At 46.1% G+C, this 24,353-nt stretch overlaps 1 protein-coding gene across 1 annotated transcript in view; it reads right to left on the bottom strand.

The window, feature by feature from the left end:
* Nucleotides 1-24,353, bottom strand: part of Nln (neurolysin) — a 91,275-nt gene that overhangs the window by 45,705 nt on the left and 21,217 nt on the right. The window contains exons 2-3 of the mRNA XM_032898958.1: nt 9,805-10,064; nt 6,310-6,458 (exon numbers count right to left, since the gene is read on the bottom strand). Of these exons, the coding sequence (XP_032754849.1) occupies nt 6,310-6,458; nt 9,805-10,064 (409 nt within the window). The remainder of the gene's footprint in view (nt 1-6,309; nt 6,459-9,804; nt 10,065-24,353) is intronic.

Below are 24,353 nucleotides of genomic sequence, written 5' to 3'. Positions count from 1 at the left end.
GGTTTCTGACAGACTGTGCCACCGCGGCCGATTCATGTTTGCTCTCCTGACACCACTGAACTGAACTGCTGATTATATTTACTCCAAAGAATAATTTCTATACAGATACATTTACCCCCCACATCCTAATAACCTTTCTTTTCTACTACCTCTGGGGGCGCGGGGGCTAGAAGGGAGGTTAAAACATTTAAGAACCCATATTGAACATAGGATTTGAAAAATCAAAGCCTATATCCTTCCTTGATTGCTTTTTCTCTAGCCTGGAATTCACTATGTAGACCAGATTGTCCTCAAACTTAGAAATCTGCCTGCTGCTGTCTCCTAAGTGCTGGGATTAAACATATGTGCCACCAGGTCTGGCTAACAGCACTTGCATTTACAGATGCTAGGCTACCTATACAAGAGATAGATGCCCTCAATCTGTGATAAAACTCTTTTCAGTTTTGTCGTTTATGTGTGTGTGTGTGTGTGTGTTGTATGTATGTATGTATGTATGTATGTATGTATGTATGTATGTCTCTGAACACTGTAAAATGGCAGGTTGCATCAGCACACTGCTATTTCTTTCTTCATCATTCCTACACCAATCCACTGCCAGTGGCTGCTATCCTTAATTCCTTTCAGTTGCACCCATGCATTCTATTTAAGAATCTGGAATATGTCAGTGCTTTGCCGTTATAATGCTGGTATGAACTTTGCCCTATTCTGTCTGTCCAATGCAACAGCATCTGTAGGTAAATCCCAGGTGAGGTGGAAGAGGATATGCAGGTCATGTGGAACTTAAGGTGAATCTTAAGCTATGGTCTGTTTTCATGAGTCCATGAGTTGGTTTTATGTTTAATGAACTTCATGCATACCAGATCAGTACATGAACAATCTCACCCACTCACACCCACAGTGACAGAGGCATCATCTGACCCCCTCAATTCTTACAGTTCCATAAGTGGAAAACAGACACTTAGAGTGGTCCTTACCAACATCTCTGATTACTAACAAGGCTGAGCTCTTTTGTATTTCTAGGTACCATTTGTGCCTCTTTCAAATTATCCCTTTGCGTCCCTGGGTGCCTCCCTGTCCTGACTGTAGGCTGCAGTCCCCCATTTACCTGAGGATGCTGTCACTAGTAAAATGCCTCTTCCTTTTCGCTAGCATTTGATCCCTGCCCAGATATCACAAGGATGCCATCCTCTATGGAGTTCTAGAAGCTTTAAATTGTAGCTTAATGGACCTAGGATGTGTTTTGGTTTACTGAGGAAGACTATTCAATGGTTTCCCCCCCATAACCAGCTCCTGCTCCTGCACCAATTACTGAAGACTTCTCTTCTGAGGCTGCCACTCTCACCTTTAGTCTGATGAACATTTACTATAGCTGATGCTGTACAGGCCCAACAGAGGCACGAAACAGAGTCAACATTTAGCTGTTTGGTGTAGTCTGCATGGTATCTGGCAAGCACTCACCAATGACTTCTGTGTAGCCTGGAAAGTTAGTTACCTTTCTCACAGATGGGTGTGAGAGTTCAATTGGACAGCTCTGAACTTACTTATACAGATGCAGTGTTTTAAACCACCTACTGGGAGGAGGAGAGCACTCTGGTCAGCGCTGTGCCACACGTAAGTTTTTCATACGTTTTGTTAACCCACTATCTATTTGGAGGTTTTGAAACGTGAGTGTAAGTGATCCCCAGATGGAGATGTGACACCTTATACCTGGGCACACCCCAGGGACTCACCACCTGCTTCCTTAGCTTTCTGTTGCTGTGACAAAATGCCTGAGACCTCCGCTCACAGTAACAGGAGGACTCCATGATCTCACGGTGTCTTTACATGGTCAGCTGCCTATGCTGCTCTCGGGACTGTGTTAAAGCAGTGCATACTGTACTGAACGCCAGGTAGATGGCACCTCGAGATGGCTGGGAGGCAAACACAGAGGGGCATTTCCATCAAGGCCATGCCTTCACTTCTTCCCTCTAGGCCTTAGCTCCTAGAGCAGTGGTTCTCAACATGTAGGTCTGAACCCCTATGGAGCTGAACAACTCTTCCTCAGAGGTCATCTAAGACCATTGGAAGACACAGGTATTTATATTATGATTCATAATAGTAGCCGAATTATAGTTATGAAACAGCTATAGACTCTCAAATTAAGATTTTGGGGGGGGGGTCAGGGTTTCTTTGTTTAACCTTGGTTGTCCTAGCTCTGTAGACCAGGGTGGCCTCAAACTCAAGAGTTCCACCTGCCTCTGCCTCCCAAGTGCTGGGATAAAAGGTATGTGCCACCACCATTTGGGCAAAATCATGTTTTCAGTTTTAATTACTGTGCCTAAGGGAGCCATAAAACAAAATTCCTCTTACCTGTGAATCCCTTGCCCAAGGACAGATACTTCCTGAGATGCTGGGGCCGTTGTTCATGTAAGATAACATCCCACACGTTTCTACTTCCCTAAACAAGCTTGACGAACTCAACTGCACCCAATGTGCTTGATCACACCTAGATGAGACGTACGTAGGCAGAAAGCACATCAGGATTCATGCTCGCCCTCAAATGGACAGATACAGGAAGAATGGAGCCTTGTGGATATAAGCGCCTGGCCAACATAGCTCATGCCATTTTCTAGGAACTCCAGAATGGACCTGGCCAAAGTCCATCACTCTGGCCAGTGTTTAATTAGTTTGTTTCAAATTTGGCTCAAAATTGTCATAGTGGCCTTATTTTTGCCCAGTGGGCTTAACATAGCAATGAAAATAATTTTTATGGTGGGGGTCACTACAACATGAAGACCTTTCTCAAAGGGCCGCAGCATTAGTAAGACTGAGAACCACTGTCCTAAAGGTTCTACCACCTCTCAACACATGGCTGGTGGGGGACTTAAGCTCCAAACGTACGCCATCTAGTGCAGCATGGCAGAAATCACAACATGTGATCTCTACAGTGTGAGCGGCTTCGCTGTGGCTTGATAACATACGCACATTGGAATGCTAAGTCTCTTACAGGGATGTCCCATTATCCTGAAATGCCATGCTGTAATGAATATGCAGATAAACTATAAAAAGAGACCATGTGGAGCTCCTGTGTAATGGGTTAAACTGTGTCTCATCAAAAGCATTTGTTGAAGTCTGACCCTTGTGTGATTCTGTTGGGAGATTTTTTTTTGTGAGATAATTGAAGTTAAATGAGGTCACAGAGCTGTGATCTTAATCTGAAAGGACGGTGACCTTGCATTAAAGGGAGCAGATATGCATCTTATGCCTTGGCACACACGGAGCAGAGGCCATGTGAGCACTTGCACAGTGTGGGAGCCAGATGGGAGCTCCCACCTCAGACCTCCACAGCCCAGGCTGACCAAGACAGTTTGGGCTATGCAAACAGAGAGCAATACTGAGGTATCCCCAAGGCACTTGGGTCTCAGCCACCCTTAGGAAAGCGTCACTGAGCTCCTAACTCAGAACTTCCCAGCAGATTCCCTCCTGAAATCCTGGTCCACGGAAACTGGCCATTTTGGCTAAAATGCTATGCATCAGTGGACACTTGGAATGTTTATTGGGCACGTACATGTGTAAAGAAAGAACTATTAAATACAGTTTCACATTTCTCCATCTAAGTACTAACCCTGTTAAGCACAAGAGACCTGATGAGTTCAGGTATGACCAGAGTAGTCAGTCCTTGGACCATAAGTTCACGTTTCTATTCATTAAATTTAAGTGGAAAAACACATTAAAGCCTAAATAGCATCTAGTATCTGGTTACTTTCTGGGCTGGCAGTATCTGGACAACTCAGTATTATAAGACTAGCTTCATTTTATTAAAGCCTGGCTGAAATCACTGACTTTGAATTAATTCAAATTTTTATTTGTGTAGCTGGGGCTTATGTGTTACATTATGGCTGTCTTATATCTGTTGCAGAAAAACAAAACAAAACAAACCATTTAGGATATATTTAATTTTGTCCTTAGTGATAAATGATATGTATCATTTTTTAAGCGCCTAATCCTGATAATTCTAGCTTTTAAAAATTACTGCCTATTTGTCCTGGAAGGTATTTAACAGTAACTACATTTACCTAACAAGTTTCAATGCAAACACAAACACAATAGTTCTCTTTCATGACTCTGATTCAGCCGCAGCACAGAGCCTAGACTCTCATACTGCTCACATAGGAATGGCCAAGTACAGTGACTACTCAGATGGGAGGAGGGCAGCTGTGGATGCAGACCCGAAGCATCTCACAGTAAAGTCTAAACAGCCAAACAACAGATTTCACAGTGGCTGCTGACTAACAGGTAGAGTGCTACTCTATACTACAGATATAATCACATTTAGGGACATGGGTCTCAACATAAAACTTAAAGGTAGGACAAGGAAAGCTAATGTGACAACTTTCCATATCTGGAAAACATCTGAAAAAGAAAGTCCAGAGAAGAGAGAACGGTAGGAAAAACCTTGCTCTGAATAAGAAGCTATGCATGACGGGGTCTGGGGAGGAAGCTCAGGGGCAAGATGCTTGCCTGGCAGAAACCCAGAGCATGACCCCTAGGGACACTGGGGGTGGGGCGTAGGGGGAAGCGGTAATAAGATAGTAACGGATATTCTAAAGTTTTTCATTTATTATCTTTATAGTGCCAAAGATGACCCATACTGATGATCAACTAGCGGGTGAAAACGATCATCTGGCACGAGAAACTCAATAGCCTGCACACTGAGGAGCCAAGGCCACACTGCTGCACTCTGTCAGGAGCTGCAAATTAAATGGAAGTTAACAAAACAACAAAAACCAAAACTGTACTTCAAATTGTCATAAAAAATAAAGTTTTGTATATTTCTGATTTTGCAGATTTTCAGTAATTTCATGGGAATGCTGGGAGTGTCGGGAAAATAAGAATCTGGAGAAAGGCAGGCTTGTGATGCTAAGGAGGCAACTTTGCCGTAGGGATACAGCATCACAGGCGGACTCACCCAGGACGTGCATCATGTGCAATGTCTGTGAGCCCTGGAAGTGTTAAGGAGACCGGTAGCATGGCTCTGGCATATTAGCATATCTTACCAACGCTACAGTCCAGACCACGAGATCCTCTGCAGCAAACCGATTTGCTCTACTATAAACCTTGCAATACTTTGAGAAGTCAGGGAGGTTTTCCCATCAAGCTAACAGTTCGTGATGCCTTAAAAAGGCTTAGATTTGTGGGTGTGCACCCTTCTTCATCCAGCCTTAATTCTGAGTGAACGCAACTAAGAACTCAACACAAACGTAATCAATGTGAAACAACTCTGGAAATAACTATACAATGCCAATTACTATAATATCAGAAACAAACTCTAGAAAAATTCAAGTACTTTTTACTTTTGATCAAAGGTCCTCACCTTTTTCTTTTAAGAAAAGTTAAAGCCAGGGCCCTGAAAACACACACACACACACACACACACACACACACACACACACACACACACACACAAACTCCACCAGTGCCCAGAGCCCTGCATACATACATGCCTGCTCTAGCATGAACTGAACCTGTGAGAGCCAAAGCTACAATTTAAGTTGTAATTACAGTGCCTAAGAGATCCATGAAACAAGAATGCTTCTAACCTGTAAGCCCCTTGCCCAAGGACAGACATTTCCTGAAAGGCTGAATGCTACCGTTTATGAGAGATAACAAGCCATTTGTTTCCACTCCTCTAAACAAGTTTGTTTGACCCAACTACACAGGATGTGCTTGATCACATGTGGGAGGGAGGTTATGTCAGGATGTATGCTTGGCCCTGGTTGGAACTCATTTGAAATAGGGTGAATTAAGAGTTTTGCCTTTTTAAGCTCCTACAAAATGTGATTCGGGGACATTTTCTGGACAGACCTGGCTAGAGAGTTCATCAACCTGGTCAGCATTTAATTAAAGCATGCTTCAAATTTGGATTTATCCTATAGTTGTGGTCTTGTTCTTGACCAGAACCCAGGGCCTGCACATACACACACGTTTTACTATGAACTACACTCAGCTCCCAGGTCATTACTTTTTTAAAAAGTTTACATGTTTGTATGTGTCTGTGTGTGTGCATGCCGGTGGGTCAGAGGTTAGACGAGGGTTTGCAGTCCCTGGAGCTGGAATGAAGGCTGGGCCACGCAAAGTGGGTATGGGAACCAAGCACGGCCCTCAGCCCGAGCAGCAAGAACACTCTCTCTCTCTCTCTCTCTCTCTCTCTCTCTCTCTCTTTCTCTCTCTCTCTCTCTCTCTTGTTTGATTGCTGCTGAGTGTTCTCTTTCATCCCAAGTCCTTTTTCTTCTTTTCCAAGGGATCTGTTACTTGAAATGTCTTACTTACTTGTAAATGAACAATTCTCTGAAACACATCTTCTCTCATGCTCATCTCAATGTCAAAACGAGAAAGCCTTTTGTCTGCTTCTGTGCTTGCAGCCCGCACTTCTCTGTCAGATGACACGTGCTGAGGGAAGTCCAGCATGGTCCTTTCCACTGTGGAGGGAGAAAAAAACTATGAATCTGACAGGACCCATGGAAGGGGCAGGAAGCCAAGTATCTCCTTGAGACGAACAATTATGCTGAAATACCGTTTTCATTCTGTGTGTTCTGCAAAGGCTCCTGACGCTTTTATCAAGAGTCAGTCCTGGGGGTGGAAGCTGGCTGCTCCACTGGGCAGCACTGTGAATGATAAGCCTGTGCACTCGGCACGTATCAAAGTATACACAGGGCATAATCGATTAACTGTGAATTATAAAGATGTAGTTCCTATGCGGAAGTGTCTTATGATCCTGGAAGGAGGGGACCTGGTGCACAGAAATAGATGCCAGAACTGTGGGTTGTGGGATGTGCGGCAGCAGCTTGGAAGGGCTAGGATGCAGGGTGGCGTGCTGTGGGGAATGACTGTAGAAGGGACTGAAAGCGGGGCACCCAGCTGGGACAAAGCAAACCCATCAGCGCAGCTTGTGTAAAAAATGTTCTCAATCGTCCCCAGCTTCAGACTCCTTGCAGAGTCTGATCTAAATTGTAGACCCCAGCCGAAATGCACATATCAAATGAACAGAAAACATTCTCAGTATCCTCCATACATCCAGTAAGCACTGGATTCGCAGCTGCACCTCGAATGATTGTGATAACGGTCTGCTCTAATCGTCACATGTTAAAGTCAGCTGTTGGGTTTTCAGATATTTGAATTGTGCAAAATCTCTGAAATGAGTGAAATAGCAGTAATTATAGAACTTTGGGGATGGCTGTGGCTGGTTACTCTGTGACAAGCTATGCGTCTACTACCTTCAATATTATTTTGTTCTGAAATAGAGTCTTACTATATAGCCCAGGCTGGCCTTGAACTTATGATTCTCCTGCTTCAGCCTCCCGAGTGTCTAGAATATTGGTATACATGCCTGGGCTTACCATCAGAATATTACCTGTTTTATAAAGTGGTAAGAATTACATAAGCAGTACAGAATAGACACAGGTCACCCTTTACTCAGTAAGAAACAGTTCAATTAAAATACTGCTATACTTACGCTGGTCCTCTTAAAACATTGCTACTTTAATAAAAATGGAAAAAAAAAAGAGACCAGCATCACTGAGGTGAAATCTTAAACAAACAAACAAACAAACCCAAAAAACATTGCTACTAGTAAAGCTACTAAAAACATTTCGGAAATAGCAGAATAAATGCATAGTTTCTACCACTGAGCCATACCTCCAGCTCCATGTACACATTTCTAAAAATATCAAATTTTGTAATTATACTTTAGTACTTGACTTAGTAGATAATTTTGTACTTGATAATTAAGGAAAATATGTCACAGATTAAACTTTTCATTCGTAGAGCACTATTTTTACAGCTATAGGCAGTGGTTACAATTTCTGCTCACTAAAAAGCAATTACAGTTTCTCAAGAACTTAAATGGGTAACAAAGTAAAGTGCAGGAGCCTAAAACTGGAAACAATCCTGAACAAGAATTCACCGAAGACCATTTCCTTCCTTCCTTCCCTCCTTCCTTCCTTCCTTCCTTCCTTCCTTCCTTCCTTCCTTTACGACAGAAACCTGGAAACAGACTTCATTTTCCCTGCCAAGCTATGAACAATGCTGTCTGTGCCCAGGCCGGACACAAACACCAGGCACATGGCTACTGCGGCCTGCACCCCAGAACAGGCAGGTAAGAGGGAGTTAGTTTTGAGATATCTACTCCCTCAGAGGCTTGATGGTTTACCTGTAAAGATAAACTTAGGGAGAACAAGATCAAATACCACAAACTTCTGTAAACATTTAAAATACTCATTTTCGGGAGACCCAGGACTGCAGAGCTGTTCCTAAGTCAGTTCTTGCTTCTCCCCTCCTCACTGTCCTCTCCCTTCTCAGGGAGGCGTGCACACTGGTAGGCTGGTGCACCAGCCTGGCTAAGGGGCAGTCACTGAAGAAGAAAGAGAGCCTGAGCCAAGAACAAACCTGTGCGGCAGGAAAAGTCTGCCATCCCTGAGGCTGACAGAAAGACGCAAGCAGACCTTTCACTCGGGAGTTTCCAGTTAGGCCTTAGAAGATGCAGTAGCCACTAACCAGTGAGAGGAAGTTGGCAGCAGGGATTGATATGGAAGCAGGCACAGAAGACACCCGTGTCCCTATGACAGTGGCAGGTAGGGGCTAGCAGGGGTGGAAGACCAGACACGAGAGCCTTTCAACTTCCAGAACACACAGAGCAATGTTTCTGATGTCCAGTTTGCGCTTTTTATTTTTAAGTGTAGCCTACATACACAGCCAAGGTTGTTCAGTCACGATTATCCTCTAGAAATACGTCCCATCCTTAGTGGTAAGCAGACTGAGTCTTCACTTGTGTAAGTCTAAGGATGTGCTTAAATTACACAGACGAAGATGAGAAATGAAGAAAGAAAAGTCAACTGTCAACAACTCACTGTGACCTGAGACACTAATCACTGAGGTGACGTGAAGAGCTGACTTGGGGGCATGTTAGATGAGACCAACACTGAGGTTGGTCACCCTGGAGTTCATTGGCCTCCAAAGGCAAGTAGTTTCGTACAATTAGTTATGAACAAAAAAGAACAAAAAGCAAGTCAGGATGCTCTAGCAGACTGGCTTTGCTTGTCATACAGCAGGGTCTGAGGATCACAGCTCTGGCCTGCCTAGTTTGCATTTACTATTGTCCACACTTAGTGAGCCGGCTCCCAGTGAGATCTCTCTGCACTCACGCATATCCCTGTACTCTGCTTTACAGAATAGCACCTGAATATTTTCTTCAGTTTTCCTTCTAGCCTTATACACAACTGCAGTTGGCCTTAAACTCTCAGCAATCCTTCTGCCTCCGCCCTTCTGTATGTTTTTCTCCTAGGCTATTATGTACTTTTTTAAACTATGTTTTCAGTGGCTACATGGAGTTACTGAGAAGGATGTTTCAACATTTATCTACCAAACTGTGTCTCTAATTCTACAATAATGTGATTCTACACCAGCAGACTTTCAAGGCTGGTTTCTGAGCCTTGGATAGAAAATCAGTACCTACTTAGACATTAATTTATGTAAGAATCGTGCCTTCATTATTTCTTTGGAATGAATTTCTAGATGTAGGGTTGCTGGGCAAGTGTACGAGACTCTTAGCAGCTCTGAAGGACAGAAAGCGGGGGGGGGGGGAGAGTGCACACTGTGCAGCACCTACTGAGGCGCACAGGCCTTAAGTAATCCAACCCTAAGCTATAGTCGGCCTTGGGGAAGTGTCAGTGTCTTGTGAAACTGGATAACTGACTGTTCAGACGAGAAGGGTAAAATGGCTGTAGATTCCACCACACGAAGTACTGGCGGGCTCACGTCTCCACCCACCTATGTACTTCACTTCTATGTCAGCCAGCACCTGCAGACAGTTCTCGTAAGTTACTTCTTTCAGGGCGATTGTCCCCACGGTGTCATACACCTGCTTGGTCTGTGCTATGAGCTGCTCCGTCCTCATCTTGATCTGCTCTGGAGAAAGGTCCCATCTGAGAACATTCCTGCCAGCCGCAGTGTAGGAAGACATAGCTTGAAGAGGAGAAGCCAGCTCCTTTCCCAGTGTCATTCTCAGCTGAAGCCTGGAGCCACCAGCTCTAAAAAGAATTGAGAAAAAAAAAAAAAAGAAATTAGGGACTTCTGTTGGCCGGAAGCTAAAATGTAAACGTATAATGCAATCAGATACCAAGTAAGAACATTTCAAAGGGAGACAACCCTTCCCCAAAGGGAAAAAGTGAGTGAAAGCATAACAGTATTTCTTATTGCTTGCATAATTATAGGTTAGTGGAATTTTTTCTATTCAAACGTGGACTTGAATATATAAAATCATACAGAAGAAAGTTAGCTGTCAGATACATGACAATTGTCCTTTAAAAATTAAAGTAATCTTTCATGTGCTAGTTTCTAAGAGTACATATTTTAAAAAATTATAGGTTTTACTAAATATTATAAATATTCTCTTTTCATGTTAGATATTAATCTCCCCCCGTAATTTTATATAAATAAAAATAATAATTTGTCTCTGCTAGAGATATCACACTGTGATAAAATAAAAACTGTCAGTAAGGACACCAGTCCTTATCCCATCTAAAAGTACTGACACTTGGCTTGTATGAGTATCTCTCTCTCTTCTCTCCCAACTTCGACCCTTGCCCTAATTTTATAAATGTCATATTTACTAGACAACAGTTGCACAGCGAATGTTCAGGCACTGGTGGACATGTTTTCCATGTGGTGAGCTGACATTCCGAGGCCCTTCAGAGACACACACACTCTGTGGTCACTCTCACATACTGAGAAGACACTAAAGCTACCTGCCCAACGTGACCTGTGTGACACAGTCACACAGTGCGAGCTGGGATTAGAAGTCAGGTGGTAGGATCTAGATCCCTACCCCTAGCTTAATTTCTCTTACCTCTCAGGATCCAGAACTAGCCTTAGGGAGTAGTTCTTCCTGTTAATCAGTGAGATACCTGAGGCTCGGAGGCTAACTCACGTTTAAGGTCAGTTGCCCACACGACACATGGTACATGTGTGCAGCTGTGAGGGGCCCTGAGGGTTAAACGACAGTCTGACCAGGCTCCCGATGCTCCAGTAAGGAAGAGAAGCTCAGGGATACATGAAGCTGCACTGCTTTGCGATGGGCACTAAGGTGAAGCACACAGGGCCGATGGTGGGAAGAACACTGAGCAAGTCAGACTATCCGGAGGCAGAGAACACGTGACCGAGAAGCTCGAAAGAGAAAGAGGAAGCAGCCAACGAGGAGTCTCGGGACTCTTTAGAGACACACACCTTGATCTGTGGCTGGGCTGAGGCGGGTCTGTTCGGTTGCTTTTGTCTGTTCTGTGGTGCTAGAGATTGGAGCTGGAGCCACAGGCATGCAAGGTACTGTGTTACCACCGACCTGCACCCAGCAGCTGCTCTCGGACTCACGCTGCAGGTCGGGGGCACTGACAGGGCTTCACTGGCTGAGACATGTGCTAAGCTTTATGTCTTAGAGAATGCGGCTATCTCTCCCAGTAACTAGGAGACATCGGATTAGGAAACAGGAGAATCGCAGTGATATAAAATTGCAGAGACAATATGTCTTGGTGTGGACGCAGCAGGGGAAAAGACTCAAGGGCAATGCTCAGAATTCAGAGAGAACACAGCAAGGGACTTTTGGGGAAGAGAGAGAGAGCAAGAGAGTTATGGACATGCTACACGTGCACTGGCATGAAAGCGGAAGTCACTGATCTTCAATGTAGCTGCACTTACAGAATGGCTGAGCTGACCCAAGAAGTATGGACTGACTTCACACAGTCAGTGAGGCCGAAGAGGGACGAGGCCAAGCTGGGGTTGAGGGGAGCTATGAAAGTGATCACTGAGACAGGAAGGAGTTTGCACCAGAGTCAAACATGCAGACAGCAGAGCCTCGGTGCAAGACAGTTAAAGAAATGCACTGCTAGGCTTTGGCCTGAGCCGTGAGCAGGAAGTGCTAGGGCTTGAGGCTGCAAGAGGAGGAAAGTGTGAGAGAAATGTGGCTAAGAAAGTGAGGAGAGCCAAAGGCCAAAGGGTCAAGCATCAAAGAGCTAGACCTGAGGACAGGAGAGGCCCACGCTGACCTCACCTTCTCTCTGCAACACTTCCTATGTGACACTGGCGGAGTCTCACTCAAGGCGGGCACTCTGTTTTGCTGAGATATTTTAACCTCTTGTTATCAGCAGAATAAGATTAAGACTGTTCCAAAACCTGCCCATATGTATTAAGGTGCAATTTAAATATTTACTAATTAAATGTATTGAAATTGTTTTTTTCTGAGATAAAGAAAATATTTTAAAAACACGTAAAGTGGCAGCTACCGAAAAACCAATAAAAAACTGGCCAATGGAAAAAACTGGATAAAATATATAAAAGTTAAGAGGGCATCTTAATTACTTAGTATGTCACAAAATTCTCAATCCTAAAAAACTAACAGTGGAAATCAAAGACGCAGTTTGGAGTCCGCAGCTAAGCACACCCGTGGCTTGCAGAAGATGGACGGCGGGCACCTATGTTGGCCAGATCATGGCTGCCTACAGCTCCAGCTTCAGGGGATCTGGCATCCTCTTCTGGACGTTGTGGATGCTGTACTCAGATACACATCCCTCATCTCAGACACAGCAATACACACATACTTAAAAAACCCAAAAAATAAATCAGAAAAAAGGCATGGTTTATAGTCATATGCAAGGGAAGGGGGAGAAACCACAAGAGGTAACCTAAGTCTGTGTCAGAGCAAGAGCCATGGAGACTGCGCTGAGGGTCCAAAAAGAAGCCTTTCTGTTCCTTTCACCAGGAATCAAAATGTTCAATTAAAAGAAGACAGAGCACAGGCCCCTACAGCTCAGGAAGGAATGGGATGTAAAACATGGATAGGGTAGTGTAAGAGAACCGGAGCTCCGATCTCTACAATGAAAGCTCCAGGCAGATGGCAGCAGTGCTGGCAGTAAAGACCCTGCGCATTTGCTCAGGGCTGGGGCAGAAGAGACGGCCCAGCAGGTAACAGCACTCACGCTCTCCTAGAGTCTAGGTTCACTTTGCAGCACCCATGCCAGGCAGCTCACAACTGCCTGAACTCCAGCTCCAAGGGATCCCAAACCTCTGGTCCCTAGCCTCTCGGGGCACCTGTATGTACACGCACGCACGCACGCACGCACGCGCGCACACACACACACACACACACACACACACACACACACACACACACACACACGCGCGCGCGCGCGCGCGCGCATGCACGCACACATGCACACACACGCGCATGCACACACACACACCACATACAGGCACGCATGGGGGGGCTCAGAGGGAGAGGGAGTAGAGATAGACAGACAGAAGCAGACAGACCAATAAGAAAAATGTTTAAGGAAAAAATGAACTCAAAAGCAAAGCAGTATAAGCCCCCAGGAGTTTCCCTTAAATGTCTGGCTCATGTAAGAAATCTGGAGAGTAGAAGTAATGGCGTCTAGTTTGGATGGACTGTCTATGTGAACACTGGAGTCAGCCCTGAGCCTGGGGGAAGAAGGAAGACAGAACCAGAAACAAGTCTTTAAATATGGAACGGACCAACCACCTTGTTGGAAGAGGACAGCAAGTGCAGGCCACAGAACGCCAAAGCCACACTGGGAGCCCAAAGGGGTGGTTTCTTTGCTATGAGCACGAGCTCTACAGGTGCTTTAGACAATGGTGGAGATGCTGTGGGGTGGCACTGCAGGCCAGCATGGCGAGGATGGAGCAAAGACAGCTAGAGAGGAAATGTTTTCTTCCCGGCTGGGTGAATTTTAGTAGAGACCAAAAAATAAAGGAAGAGCTGCAGCTGACCTGGGCAAAGCTGGCTCACTGTTCACAGGGAACAGCAAGGCTGCAGCCCAGAGCGCAGCAGTCGCTCAGATGTGTGCGCGTCCTGCCACTCATCTAGCTCCTAGCCACACACGCATTCTCTTCTTTTCTCATAGTATTTCTTATAGTGTTGCATGATACATATACATCCCGAAGTTCACCCAAATTCTTGAAAAACTTGACGAATATTTCCTCCCAGTGCACCCCACCCCCACAGTCCACTCTGTTTTAAGGAGCATCCCTCTAACCCAGAGCACAAGCTTGGACTGCTGTGAGAGAGTGTGGTCCCATTCTCACCGCTCCCCGAAACTGAGGCAGTCTGTGCCCCTGACTGTGAGAACGAGTAGGATGTGGTGTGCAATGAAATGAACCCTGAGTAGTAGAAAAAAGGAAGAAACTAAATATTTAATGATCTCACTGAGCTCCTAGATCAGCCTGACCCAGAGCCAGATTTTCCACTTACATGAGTCAATAAATCTGTTCTATTGTTTAAAACCATTAAAGTCCAGTTTTAGATTTCTGGGCTTCATATAGAATCCTAACTGGTAAAGGAAACCAAATGAATTGGAAAAAAAGAAAGGAGGAGAAAGATGAGAAGGACGAGGAAGATGATGAGGAGGGGGAGGAGGAGGGGGAGGAGGAGGAGGAGGAGCTACAGAAGCAGTACCCATAATCCTGTAGAGGTCAGAGTGAGGGCTCTTGTGTGCTTCCGGTGAGTCCACATGTGTTATTCACTGTGGCCTTTATCTCTCTAGAATAACTATCCCTGTGACACCTCATGGCTACAGAGGGCAGAGGACTTTGAGAAAAAAGGAGCTATGACCATGACCATGACTGACTGCTTCTGCTGAGGTCCTTGGACAACTGAAAGGTTGGCCTTGAGGTGCTGGGACGTGAACAGCAAATTGAAGAGTGTTGTCTGAGACACAGAATTTCTGCCCCTCACTGCTATTCCTTGAACCAAGCAGTAGTTCCTGAGACACAGAATTTCTGCCCCTCACCGCTATTCCTTGAACCAAACAGTAGTTCCTGAGACACAGAATTTCTGCCCCTCACTGCTATTCCTTGAACCAAACAGTAGTTCTGAACAAGTTTTCATTATTGTTAAAAAGCTTTAATAAAATGACGCCAGACATTTCCCTCTGGAAACCTTCCCCGTTCTCACTTAGTTCCTGATGCTTAACTGAGACTGTCAGTGCTGCCGTCAGGACAAAGGGACATAACTTTGCATGGGCTCCACTGCAACTAATGAAAACTACCCGCGCTCTAACATTATGCTTTCCCCAGAATTCAGGGGACCGGAAAAGAAGAAATCCCAATGCTACAGCCAACAGGACATTAAGCAGTTTACTTTAACATTCCTTTAAAATATTTATTTACTTAGTGCATGTGTGCAGGCAGCTGAGTCCGTAGCACACATGAAAGTCAGGACAACTCTCCAGCGCTGGTTAACACAAGGTCTCTTGATGGTTCTGTTGCTGTAACCGTGCAAGCCCCTAGGCGAGTGTCCCTGCTCTGTGTCTGATCTCTCCACAGAAGTTCTAGGACTCAGACTCTTACATGGACTCCAGGGACTAAACCTGCTCGCACTCTAACTGCTGCACCATCTGGTGGGTCAGGTCCTCGTCTTATCTTGGATTTCATCTTAACACCTTTCAGGAATTACAGTTCTTGTCACCAGAGGAAGGCTGTTAACAGGAATGGGTAGTTTCCCAATGCTGTAACATCTGACCGAGTATTTTCTCTTTGAATCATCTCAGCTTCCCCTCTCTTGCCTTCATTTTGATGTCCATCTTCTTTCCTTCCATGACATTTTCAAACTCCTTCAATGTTCTGGACGCCGGTGTATTACTTCCTCTGCCCTTTGGCACCTCTGCAGCCTTTGGGAGGTGTTCCTGGTAGGAAACAGCATACCCTATGCCATTCTGGAAACTGTTTGCTCCTTTGAGAATCTAGTGAGGACTTTTGAGCTTTGCCCTGAAACCTATGAAAGTTGAAAGCAGGAGGCACAGCATGAGCCTGCAATGCTCTGTGGGAGTTACTAAGTGCAGTTATTAGAAAACCATAATCTACACAAATCGGAAACCTTATTGTCTCTCATAAAACAATTCTTTCCTTCCCTCAGCAGGAACTTCTTCTTCACTTCTGTCCTTCCTGGTTGTCTTTTTCTCTTCACAGAACTTTAAAAAATTGTGTGAAATTTCTAATGAGGAATAATGGTACCTCAGGGTGGTGGACAGGAAGGTGTAAATCTGAGGGTAAGATACCCTGTGTCCATAGAACCAAGGAGGAGCTCAGGCAGAGGAGGGAAGGTAGATAGACATGGACGGGTCACCAGGTTGCAGTTTTGCTAGGACATGTGAGCAGGCCACAGTTCTTCTGAGTTACTAACTGCAAACATCTTGTCCCCCTGGACTTATCAGCCTTTGAAGTGTGTTGAAGGCCCACCTCTTCCTGTTGCCAAGGCTTCTTTGGCTACCATATTTCCCACTAACTACATCTTGTCCCCCTGGACTTATCAGCCTTTGAAGTGTGTTGAAGGCCCACCTCTTCCTGTTGCCAAGGCTTCTTTGGCTACTGTATTTCCCAGATCTCAGCTCCTGTCACCTTTCACCTGAGCGTTCACTGAAGTTTCTATGTCAACCTGCTCTACAGCAACAGAACTATAGTTGTCTTGTAGTGCAAACCGCACTGGGACTCAAACATCCCATTACTTCCCATGTTTCCGACAAGTCCCCGCCTCACACAGTGCTCATCACTCATGCAGGATGAGCCGGGGTTGATAATCCAGGAACAGCAGCAGCAGCAGCAGCAGCAGCAGCATCTTCGACATCTCCATGAAGAGGTTTATGCAGGAAAGTGTTTTAATGGAGCCAGGGCCACTCGGAAAGTTGATGTACAACACCCACACCCCTAGGACATATATGTCCCTAACATGTTCCTGGATCATATTACATGGCATGTATGCTTCCTGAACATGGACCCCATTCTATGAAAACCTTGGAAAGTATGTCTAGTTTTCTAGTTTTTGCCGAATGCTCCTCTGTGGACTCGGGCTGAGGCGTGCACTCAGTCATCTCCTCATTCTGAACAGCTGTGCATGTTGGTTTCATTTATTTCTGGTCTGGCTACTTCTGTCAGAAACATCCCCTCTAATCCTGATTCTCCTGCTCACAACTGTCTTTCTCACCCATGGCTCTGACTAGATAATGTCTACAGATCATTGGCCATAGCTCAACCCTAGGCTCCTTCTACAGCATAAGACGCTTTAATTTTTATTTTAATTCATTTGGTTTTTTTTTTTGGTTGTTGTTGTTTTTTGTTTGTTTTTTAAAGATTTATTTATTCATTGTATATAAGCACACTGTAGCTGTCCTCAGACACATCAGAAGAGGGGATCAGATCTCATTACAGATGGTTGTGAGCCACCATATGGTTGCTGGGATTTGAACTCAGAACCTTAGGAAGAGCAGTCAGTGCTCTTAACCACTGAGCCATCTCTCCAGCCCAATTCATTTGTTTTAAAGACAAAGTTTTCACTGCAGCCCTGACTAGCTTCAAACGTGCAGCTCTCCTGCCTCAGCTTCCCCAGTTGATGGAATTACAGGCACCTCCCAAGGCACTCTAGTTCCTACTCTCTACGATGATGTCATCACACAGGTGAAAGCAGGTACAAGGCTTGTTATTGGACGAGAAGGAACGATGGGAGGGAGAAAAGTTTTAGAGAGAGGAGGAAACTGAAGCAAGAGGGAGAAGCAGTAGAGGGAACATGGAGGCTGATGTTAAGATTCTTCTCTGCACATTTACAGGTTGTTATGAATATTCTTAAGGGATGGATGTGTATAGGGCTTCGTATGTCTAGGTGGGCAATTATATCTTATCAATTGGATCAGAGGTTATTGTGTTGTGTGTTCTTTCACGTGGCGACTTAAGTTCAAGAGAGTATGTGGTGGCTGGGGACACTAGGCCGCCACGGAATTGGCATGTGTATGTCTGGCATGGTGGCTGCCTGCCTTGGGAACTGGATGGGTAGAGAGATTGCTGCGAGGCTCAGAGAGTAGTCATAGGCAGTGTGGTATGGGATGGAGCAGAGCGGGTGAGAGGCTTTGCTGACTGAGATGAAGACATCTACCAGATATCTTGGGGCACCATAGTGCCGGACCTAGTGTGGTGGTGGTGGTGGTGGTGGTGGTGGTGTGTGTGTGTGTGTGTGTGTGTGTGTGTGTGTTTACATAATTTTACAGCAACACTACTCAATCAACTTCTCCACGAAGCCTGCAGCCCCTCAGCACACCTTCCACTATACCCTGCTGTCCAACACAGAAGGCGCATACTACTATTTAAATGGAGAATAAAATAAGATCAGTTTAGTGCCTCGGCTGTACCAAGCACATTCCAAATGTTTAGCAGCCACTTGTGGTGAAAACCTATCACAAAGGACAGTACTGACAGCATTTCTGCCCTGCAGGCAGGTCCCATGGACAGTCCAGTAGATGGCCTCAGTACTGAAATGCTACCCGCCAGTGTGTGGTACACCAGACAGCCTTAAATGTGCTAGCCCAAGGGTACATGGTCTCTCCAGCTGCAAACAGGTCCTGTGTGCCTTCTCTGGAAGGGAAAGGGCAGGGAAGACAAGAAGGGAGAACTCATTTGCAGAATCACTCCAGGTGGCAGGCAGTGTTAAAGCCTCCACCCAACCCTTACAGTACTGAGAAATAAGGATGAACAAACATTGTTTTCAAGAACACGGCACAAAGAAAAGACTTGTGTCCTTCCTGGGAGCAGCAGGGAAAGGCACTGACAACATGATCAGGACAGAAATAGCAGCCAAGAATTTCAAGGAATTGGGTCCTTTTCAGGAAGTATAAAAACTAGGTAATACAAACCAGCAGCTCTTGGTGAAAGGGTGGGAAAACATGTATTATATGGATGTGGGTGTTGTAAACACGGCTTTAGCTTCCCTGAGATTATTCACAATAATGACTTCATTGAAAAAACATGTGTGCATGTGCTCCCACAGACAGACAGACAGACCTCCACACTGCCTGAAGAGGGCAGAAGAGAGGTCAGATACCCTGGAGCTGTGGTTGTAGCTAGTTTGTGAGCTGCCTGACTAGGTCTTGGAACTAACCTCATCCTCTGCAAGAACAGTGCATACAGTTAGCCTCTGAGCCTCTCTCTAGCACTGTTAAAAGCATTTTTTTTGAAACAGGATGGCCTGGAACTTGTAACGTAGAACAGGCTAGCTTGGAACTCAGATAGGTCCACTCGCCTTCACGTCTGCCTGCTAGGATTAAAGGCGCGCACCCTTACAGCTGACACCATACCTATGGAGGTCAGAGGGCTCTTGCAGCCATTGGTTCACTACTTCCAACATGTGGATTTTGGGAATCACACTCAGGTCGTAAGGCTTGGTGGCAGGCTTCTTTATCCTGAGCCATCTCACCAGGCCCTTCTACTTGTCCCTTCATGCCATCTATTCTGTCCTGAACCTTAACCAATGAACCTCTCTCTAAGCTTGCCTTTCCCCACACTGCAGCACAGAGCACTTCGTTCCTACTGTGCCCTAACAGAAACTGGCTGCCATGATTTAGACTAGCTCTTCTTTTCTGTTTCTTGAGACATGGTGTCTCTATATGGTCCAAGCTAGCCTGGACCTTGCTATGTTGCCCAGGCTAGCATCATGATCTTCCTGCCTCAGTCTTTCAAGGGCCCTTACAATCCCCAAGTGGGATTCAGACATGTGCCACCTTGCCAGGCTGTCACAGGGGCCTTAAATGTTGCCCCACATGGAAGGCCTCATTTCTAATGCCATGGTGCTGCTGGGGAACCTTTAGGAGATGCCCCAGGGGAGGAGGTGAGCACATGCGATGTAATGGCTAATACTGAGTGTCAGTCGACAAGTTCTACAATCTCACAGCCTGCGTACGAAGGCAGAAGCAAGATGAGTACCGGCATTACCCACTCTGCTTCTTGAATGTAGATGTAGTGTGGCCAGCCTCACCCCCACCCCCACCCCCACTGCTGTGACGTCCCCTCCCCCTTGGACTGAGAGCCCAGATAAATCCTTCCTTCTTCACCTTCCTCTGTTGGGTGTTAATCCTAGTAGTAAGGGGAGTGATCAGTACAGGGAGTGTGCCCTTAGTGAGGAATCTGGGCTTCAGCTCCTTGTCTAGCTCTGCTTCCCAGCCTCCCTGAGGTAGAGGGACCTCCTAGGCCACACACTCCAACTATGATGTGCCTGTGCTGTGAGAGGCCAAAGTCACAGATCAAGCAACAGGGTCTGAAACTTCTGACTGTGAACCAAACGGAGCTTCCTTCCTTTATCCTGAGAGCCTCAGGTGCTCTGTCACAGTGACAGAGAGGTGACAAGCACACCTGGATCCCTGAGGATGGGCTGTTCCATCCACCAGTGAAGCGACTCATTCGCTCAAGTTCCTTATGCAGCCTAACCTCAACAAGGTGCACTTTTTAGCTCTCTGAGGAGGTTTCCCAGCCATCATTTTGACCCTCCCAGGCAGCTGCTTTCCTGGTCTATCACTCACCAGTTCCCTGTTACTGCCATCACCCAACCTCTGTCCCTGGCTCTAAGACTAGACCAGAGTCTTACCCCACTTTACAAAGATGTGCTCTAAGGAAGCCATCACTCTTCTCTATTTTATAGCTGCATGTATATCACATGAGCTCACTGCCTGCACAAACCAGAAGGGGTGCTGGATCTCTGGAACTGGAGTTGTAGACAGTTGGGAATCACCATGTGGGTGCTGGAAACCCAACTTACGTCCTCTGGAGGGCCGCACACACGCTTCACCTCCGAGTCCTCTTCAGGCCTCAAGCCTTCCCTGTCTTAAGCTTTGTAGCCACGCTGGCGAGTTTCTGGGGGTGGCCGAGCTTCAGTTTCGTCTCTGTGATCTGGTACTGTGAGTGCTAGCTCACCGCTCCTCGGAGATGCTCCTCGGAGTGCATAAGAGCAGGCTGTTCTTTAGCCACAGCCTCCTATCTTTCCAGCCCCTCTTCTGAACGCTGCGATGCCTCACTGACCATTCTCCTCACACCTTCACTCTGCATCCCTGTCCCCCTCACCCCGCCAGGCCTCTCTATTGTGCCATCCTTAGGCCTGGCTGTTTCCTGTGCTTTCAGGGTCCTGCTTTGGCCTTCCTGTATCTACATTCAGCTCAAGAGGTCGAATGGGATGAGCTCGCTCAGGGCTGCCACCCCGTCATGCAGCTATGCTCCGGGTATCTAGGAGCCTAGATCCTTGTTCAAGCGGCCCCCTGAGCCTACGTTGCTGTAAATGAACAGTGCTATGCTGTGTGCACATCCTGGGGTGGCCACCAGGAGGAAACATTGCAGTTGGAGTGTAGACATACAGTGGGGTCATCTGCACATGCAGGGGCCCCAGGAGAAGAGCTGTTAGGGTGAGCTTCTACAAGTACTCCTGCCCCCGTGCAAGAACCTTAACAGTAAACAGATAGTTTTATCCAATTATCTTTCATTAAAACTCCAGCTTCTAACCCTTTTGCAAGTCACCTTAAAAACCCTGCTCTGCACCACTTAACCAGCTGCCTTCTCTGTCCTTACAGTCAGATAATCACACCGAGCAATGGCTTTTTTTTTTAATCATATCTGTGTCTAACTGGATTTTAATGAACACATCCTTAAAAAGTTCATCTCCAATTTCACACACCACTGGCTTTGAACCATGACCGGTTTCTTCATCTTCCTCCTCTCTCTGGTTTCCCCATCTTTCTCCTCTGTCCACGGCTCTACTCAGTGTTTCCTCACCATGGCCTCAGGATGAAAGCGGCTGCTACAGTCACACCTGTTTCCTTCTTCCCCCTCCGCACCTCACACGGCCACCAGCACCCATCTTGGCTAACGCCTATTCCTTGCCCTGGGCTGTAGCCTCACCAATCGTCTGTGGATCTCATCTTACGGTTCCTTTGAACTGGCTCTTCATGCACATACTCACACACAGTGTCTTCACCCAAATAAAGCAAAAGCCAATCTCCCCTGAGCCTGGGACCCCACTAGACGCCATTCTCCCTATTCTTCACTGTCTCTTCATCCAAAGCATCTCTAGGATGGTCCAGTCCTCCTCCTATCCTTACCCCTCCTTCACCCTTCACCCTGCTTCAGTCTGGCCTCATAAACAAGGGAACTGCTCTCACCACAGTCTCTCAAGATTTCAACTAAATCTCACTGGCATTCGGTATTTACTTATCTTGATTTTTTGTGATATATGACAGTATTTTATATTCCTTCCTTCTTAAAAAGAAACACTGTCTTCCCCAATGTTTGAACTTTGATTTTTTTTGATTCAGGATCTCCTTATGTAGCCTAGGCTACCCCTGAAATTGACCTCTTCCTGCCTCAGACTCCCAAGAGCTGGGATTAAAGAATATACCACAGCACCAGCTTTTTACTCTTTTTTCAAACTACTAGCCCCCATCCCCCACACACACCAGTTGGCTTTTGTGATTTGTGATAACCGGTCCATCTTTATGTGTGTGTCTGGCTGTTTCTTCTTAATCTCTACCATTTGCTCGCAGTTTATTGTGCCAGCCCATCTCTGGGATTCCTTAAGAGCTCCTGGGGTTTGGCTGTGTGTCACCTTACCTTATCTTCATTGTGTATTCCCCCTCTCTCCACCTGGATGACGACCCATGCCACCCAGGGTCACAGACAGGGTCCATCTCTGTGCCTCAGAACACATCCCCTGAGCTCTAGATCCTGTCTCTCTCTACTGTTCAGCTCCGCTGCGATATTAACAACCACCTCATGTCAGGATGCCCTAAGGGGTGAGTAACACCCATCTTGCTTTTACCTGCTCGCAGCCCCTTAGTCTACAACCTGTGGTAATCCTTACTGCACTCAGCTAACTCAGTCAGAGGCAGAATCTCTCTGGGGTCTTTACATTGAGTCTCCAGACTGCCTTCAAGGGAGCGTCCTAAAACATAAACCTGACCATAGCACCCGCTTTCAATGGCATCTTTCCTCAGGGACTGCGGGGCCAGGTGTCAGGTGTCAGGTGCCCAGGTGAACATGCACGGCCTTTCTGGAGCTGCCTACATGCATGCATCTCTCTGCTTTCTCGGTACCCACTGTCCTGAAGTCCATGCGGCAGAAAGGCCTTTTACGTCTTCCTCACTCTCAGACTCTCCCAGGCCTCAAGGCATTTCCCCCTTCTCTTGGACGACTACTCCTCACTGTTGTCTTCATTTCCATCCCTTACCTTACAGATCTCAGCTCAGACTTCATCTTGTCTAGAAAAGCTTCCATGAATATCTGAAGCCAGTTTGGGAGTTCTCTGAGCTCATGCACACCAACAGAGGACCTGGCGAGCCAATGAGCACTTGCACTCCCCTGCGTCTCCAGCACACTGACATTCACAGACAGACAATATTGTTTAGCTGAGGTACATCTACACACAACAGCCCACCACGACAGATAGCTAGGCCTGGAGATAGATCAGGGGTTAAGAGCAATTCTTGCTCTTTCTTGAGGACCCAAGTTCAGTTTCTAAGACTCACAGTGGCCAACCACAGGGGACTGAATGACCTCTTCTGGCCTCAGGTGGCACCATTACTCAAATGGCGCATGCTCACACCGATAGACAGATACACATAAGTAAAACAAGAACATTGCTGAAGCGTAGCTGCTCAGTACTTTTCTTCTGTTGTTTCCATGCTTAGTAGTTCCATCTGAGTATGTGGTACCAGAGAGTACCATACAAAGCTCTGCCTGCCTGGGTGGCCCTTGAGGTGTTGGCTGCAGTGCAAGCATGCTTACTATGAAGTGTGGACTGCTCACCACACCCAGTCTGCTGCACACAAGTGCTGGCCCACCCCATCCCACCCCACCCTTGCTTCCCCCATCTACCAGCCTCTGTGTAGTAGATGCAGTCCTTTCCAAAGGTGAGTACCCAGTCGCCACTGTTCCACCAGTGAACTTGCTTGCTCACTTAAGGAACTTTTTATTTGGCTTAGGACTGAAGTATTTAATAAGCAGAATATTCTAGATCTAGAATTAAATGCCTTGGCTACCTTTTTACTCTGAGGAATTAACGAGGAGAGAGGCCATTTTTGTTTTTTGTTTTTTTCTGAGTTAATAAAGAAAGTTATTAAGCACAACAAATACACCCATTTCTACCTTTTTCCATCTAAGGAAAGAAGTCAATTTTGGGGGTTCAGTCTTTATACCCTACACACCTCCCATTTATAGCCTCTTCTGGTCTCTCCCTGCTCTCCCACTGGATATGCCCTGGAAAGTGGCTTTTCTGGTTCTTTCCATATTCTTTTTTCACTTTTCTTTCTAAAATTAGTTACTGTCATTGTCTAATCCCTTTTCAGTACTGGTGATCAAACCAAGGGCCTGTGTGTGCTGTGGGTTCTGTATCCCTGAGCTACACAGCCCTGGTCCATTTCCTCAGTGCCCCAAACACTTCTCTGTCCCTCTCGTGAAATCTCGTCCTTCACTCATCCTGATGCTGAACCTGGTCAGTCTCTCTCTCTCTCTCTCTCTCT

The sequence above is a fragment of the Rattus rattus genome, chromosome 3 (assembly GCF_011064425.1).
Source record: "Rattus rattus isolate New Zealand chromosome 3, Rrattus_CSIRO_v1, whole genome shotgun sequence".
NCBI classification, from domain to species: domain Eukaryota; kingdom Metazoa; phylum Chordata; class Mammalia; order Rodentia; family Muridae; genus Rattus; species Rattus rattus.
The sequence above is the reverse complement of the archived record's forward strand: the minus strand, read 5'-3'. Positions and strand labels throughout refer to the sequence as shown.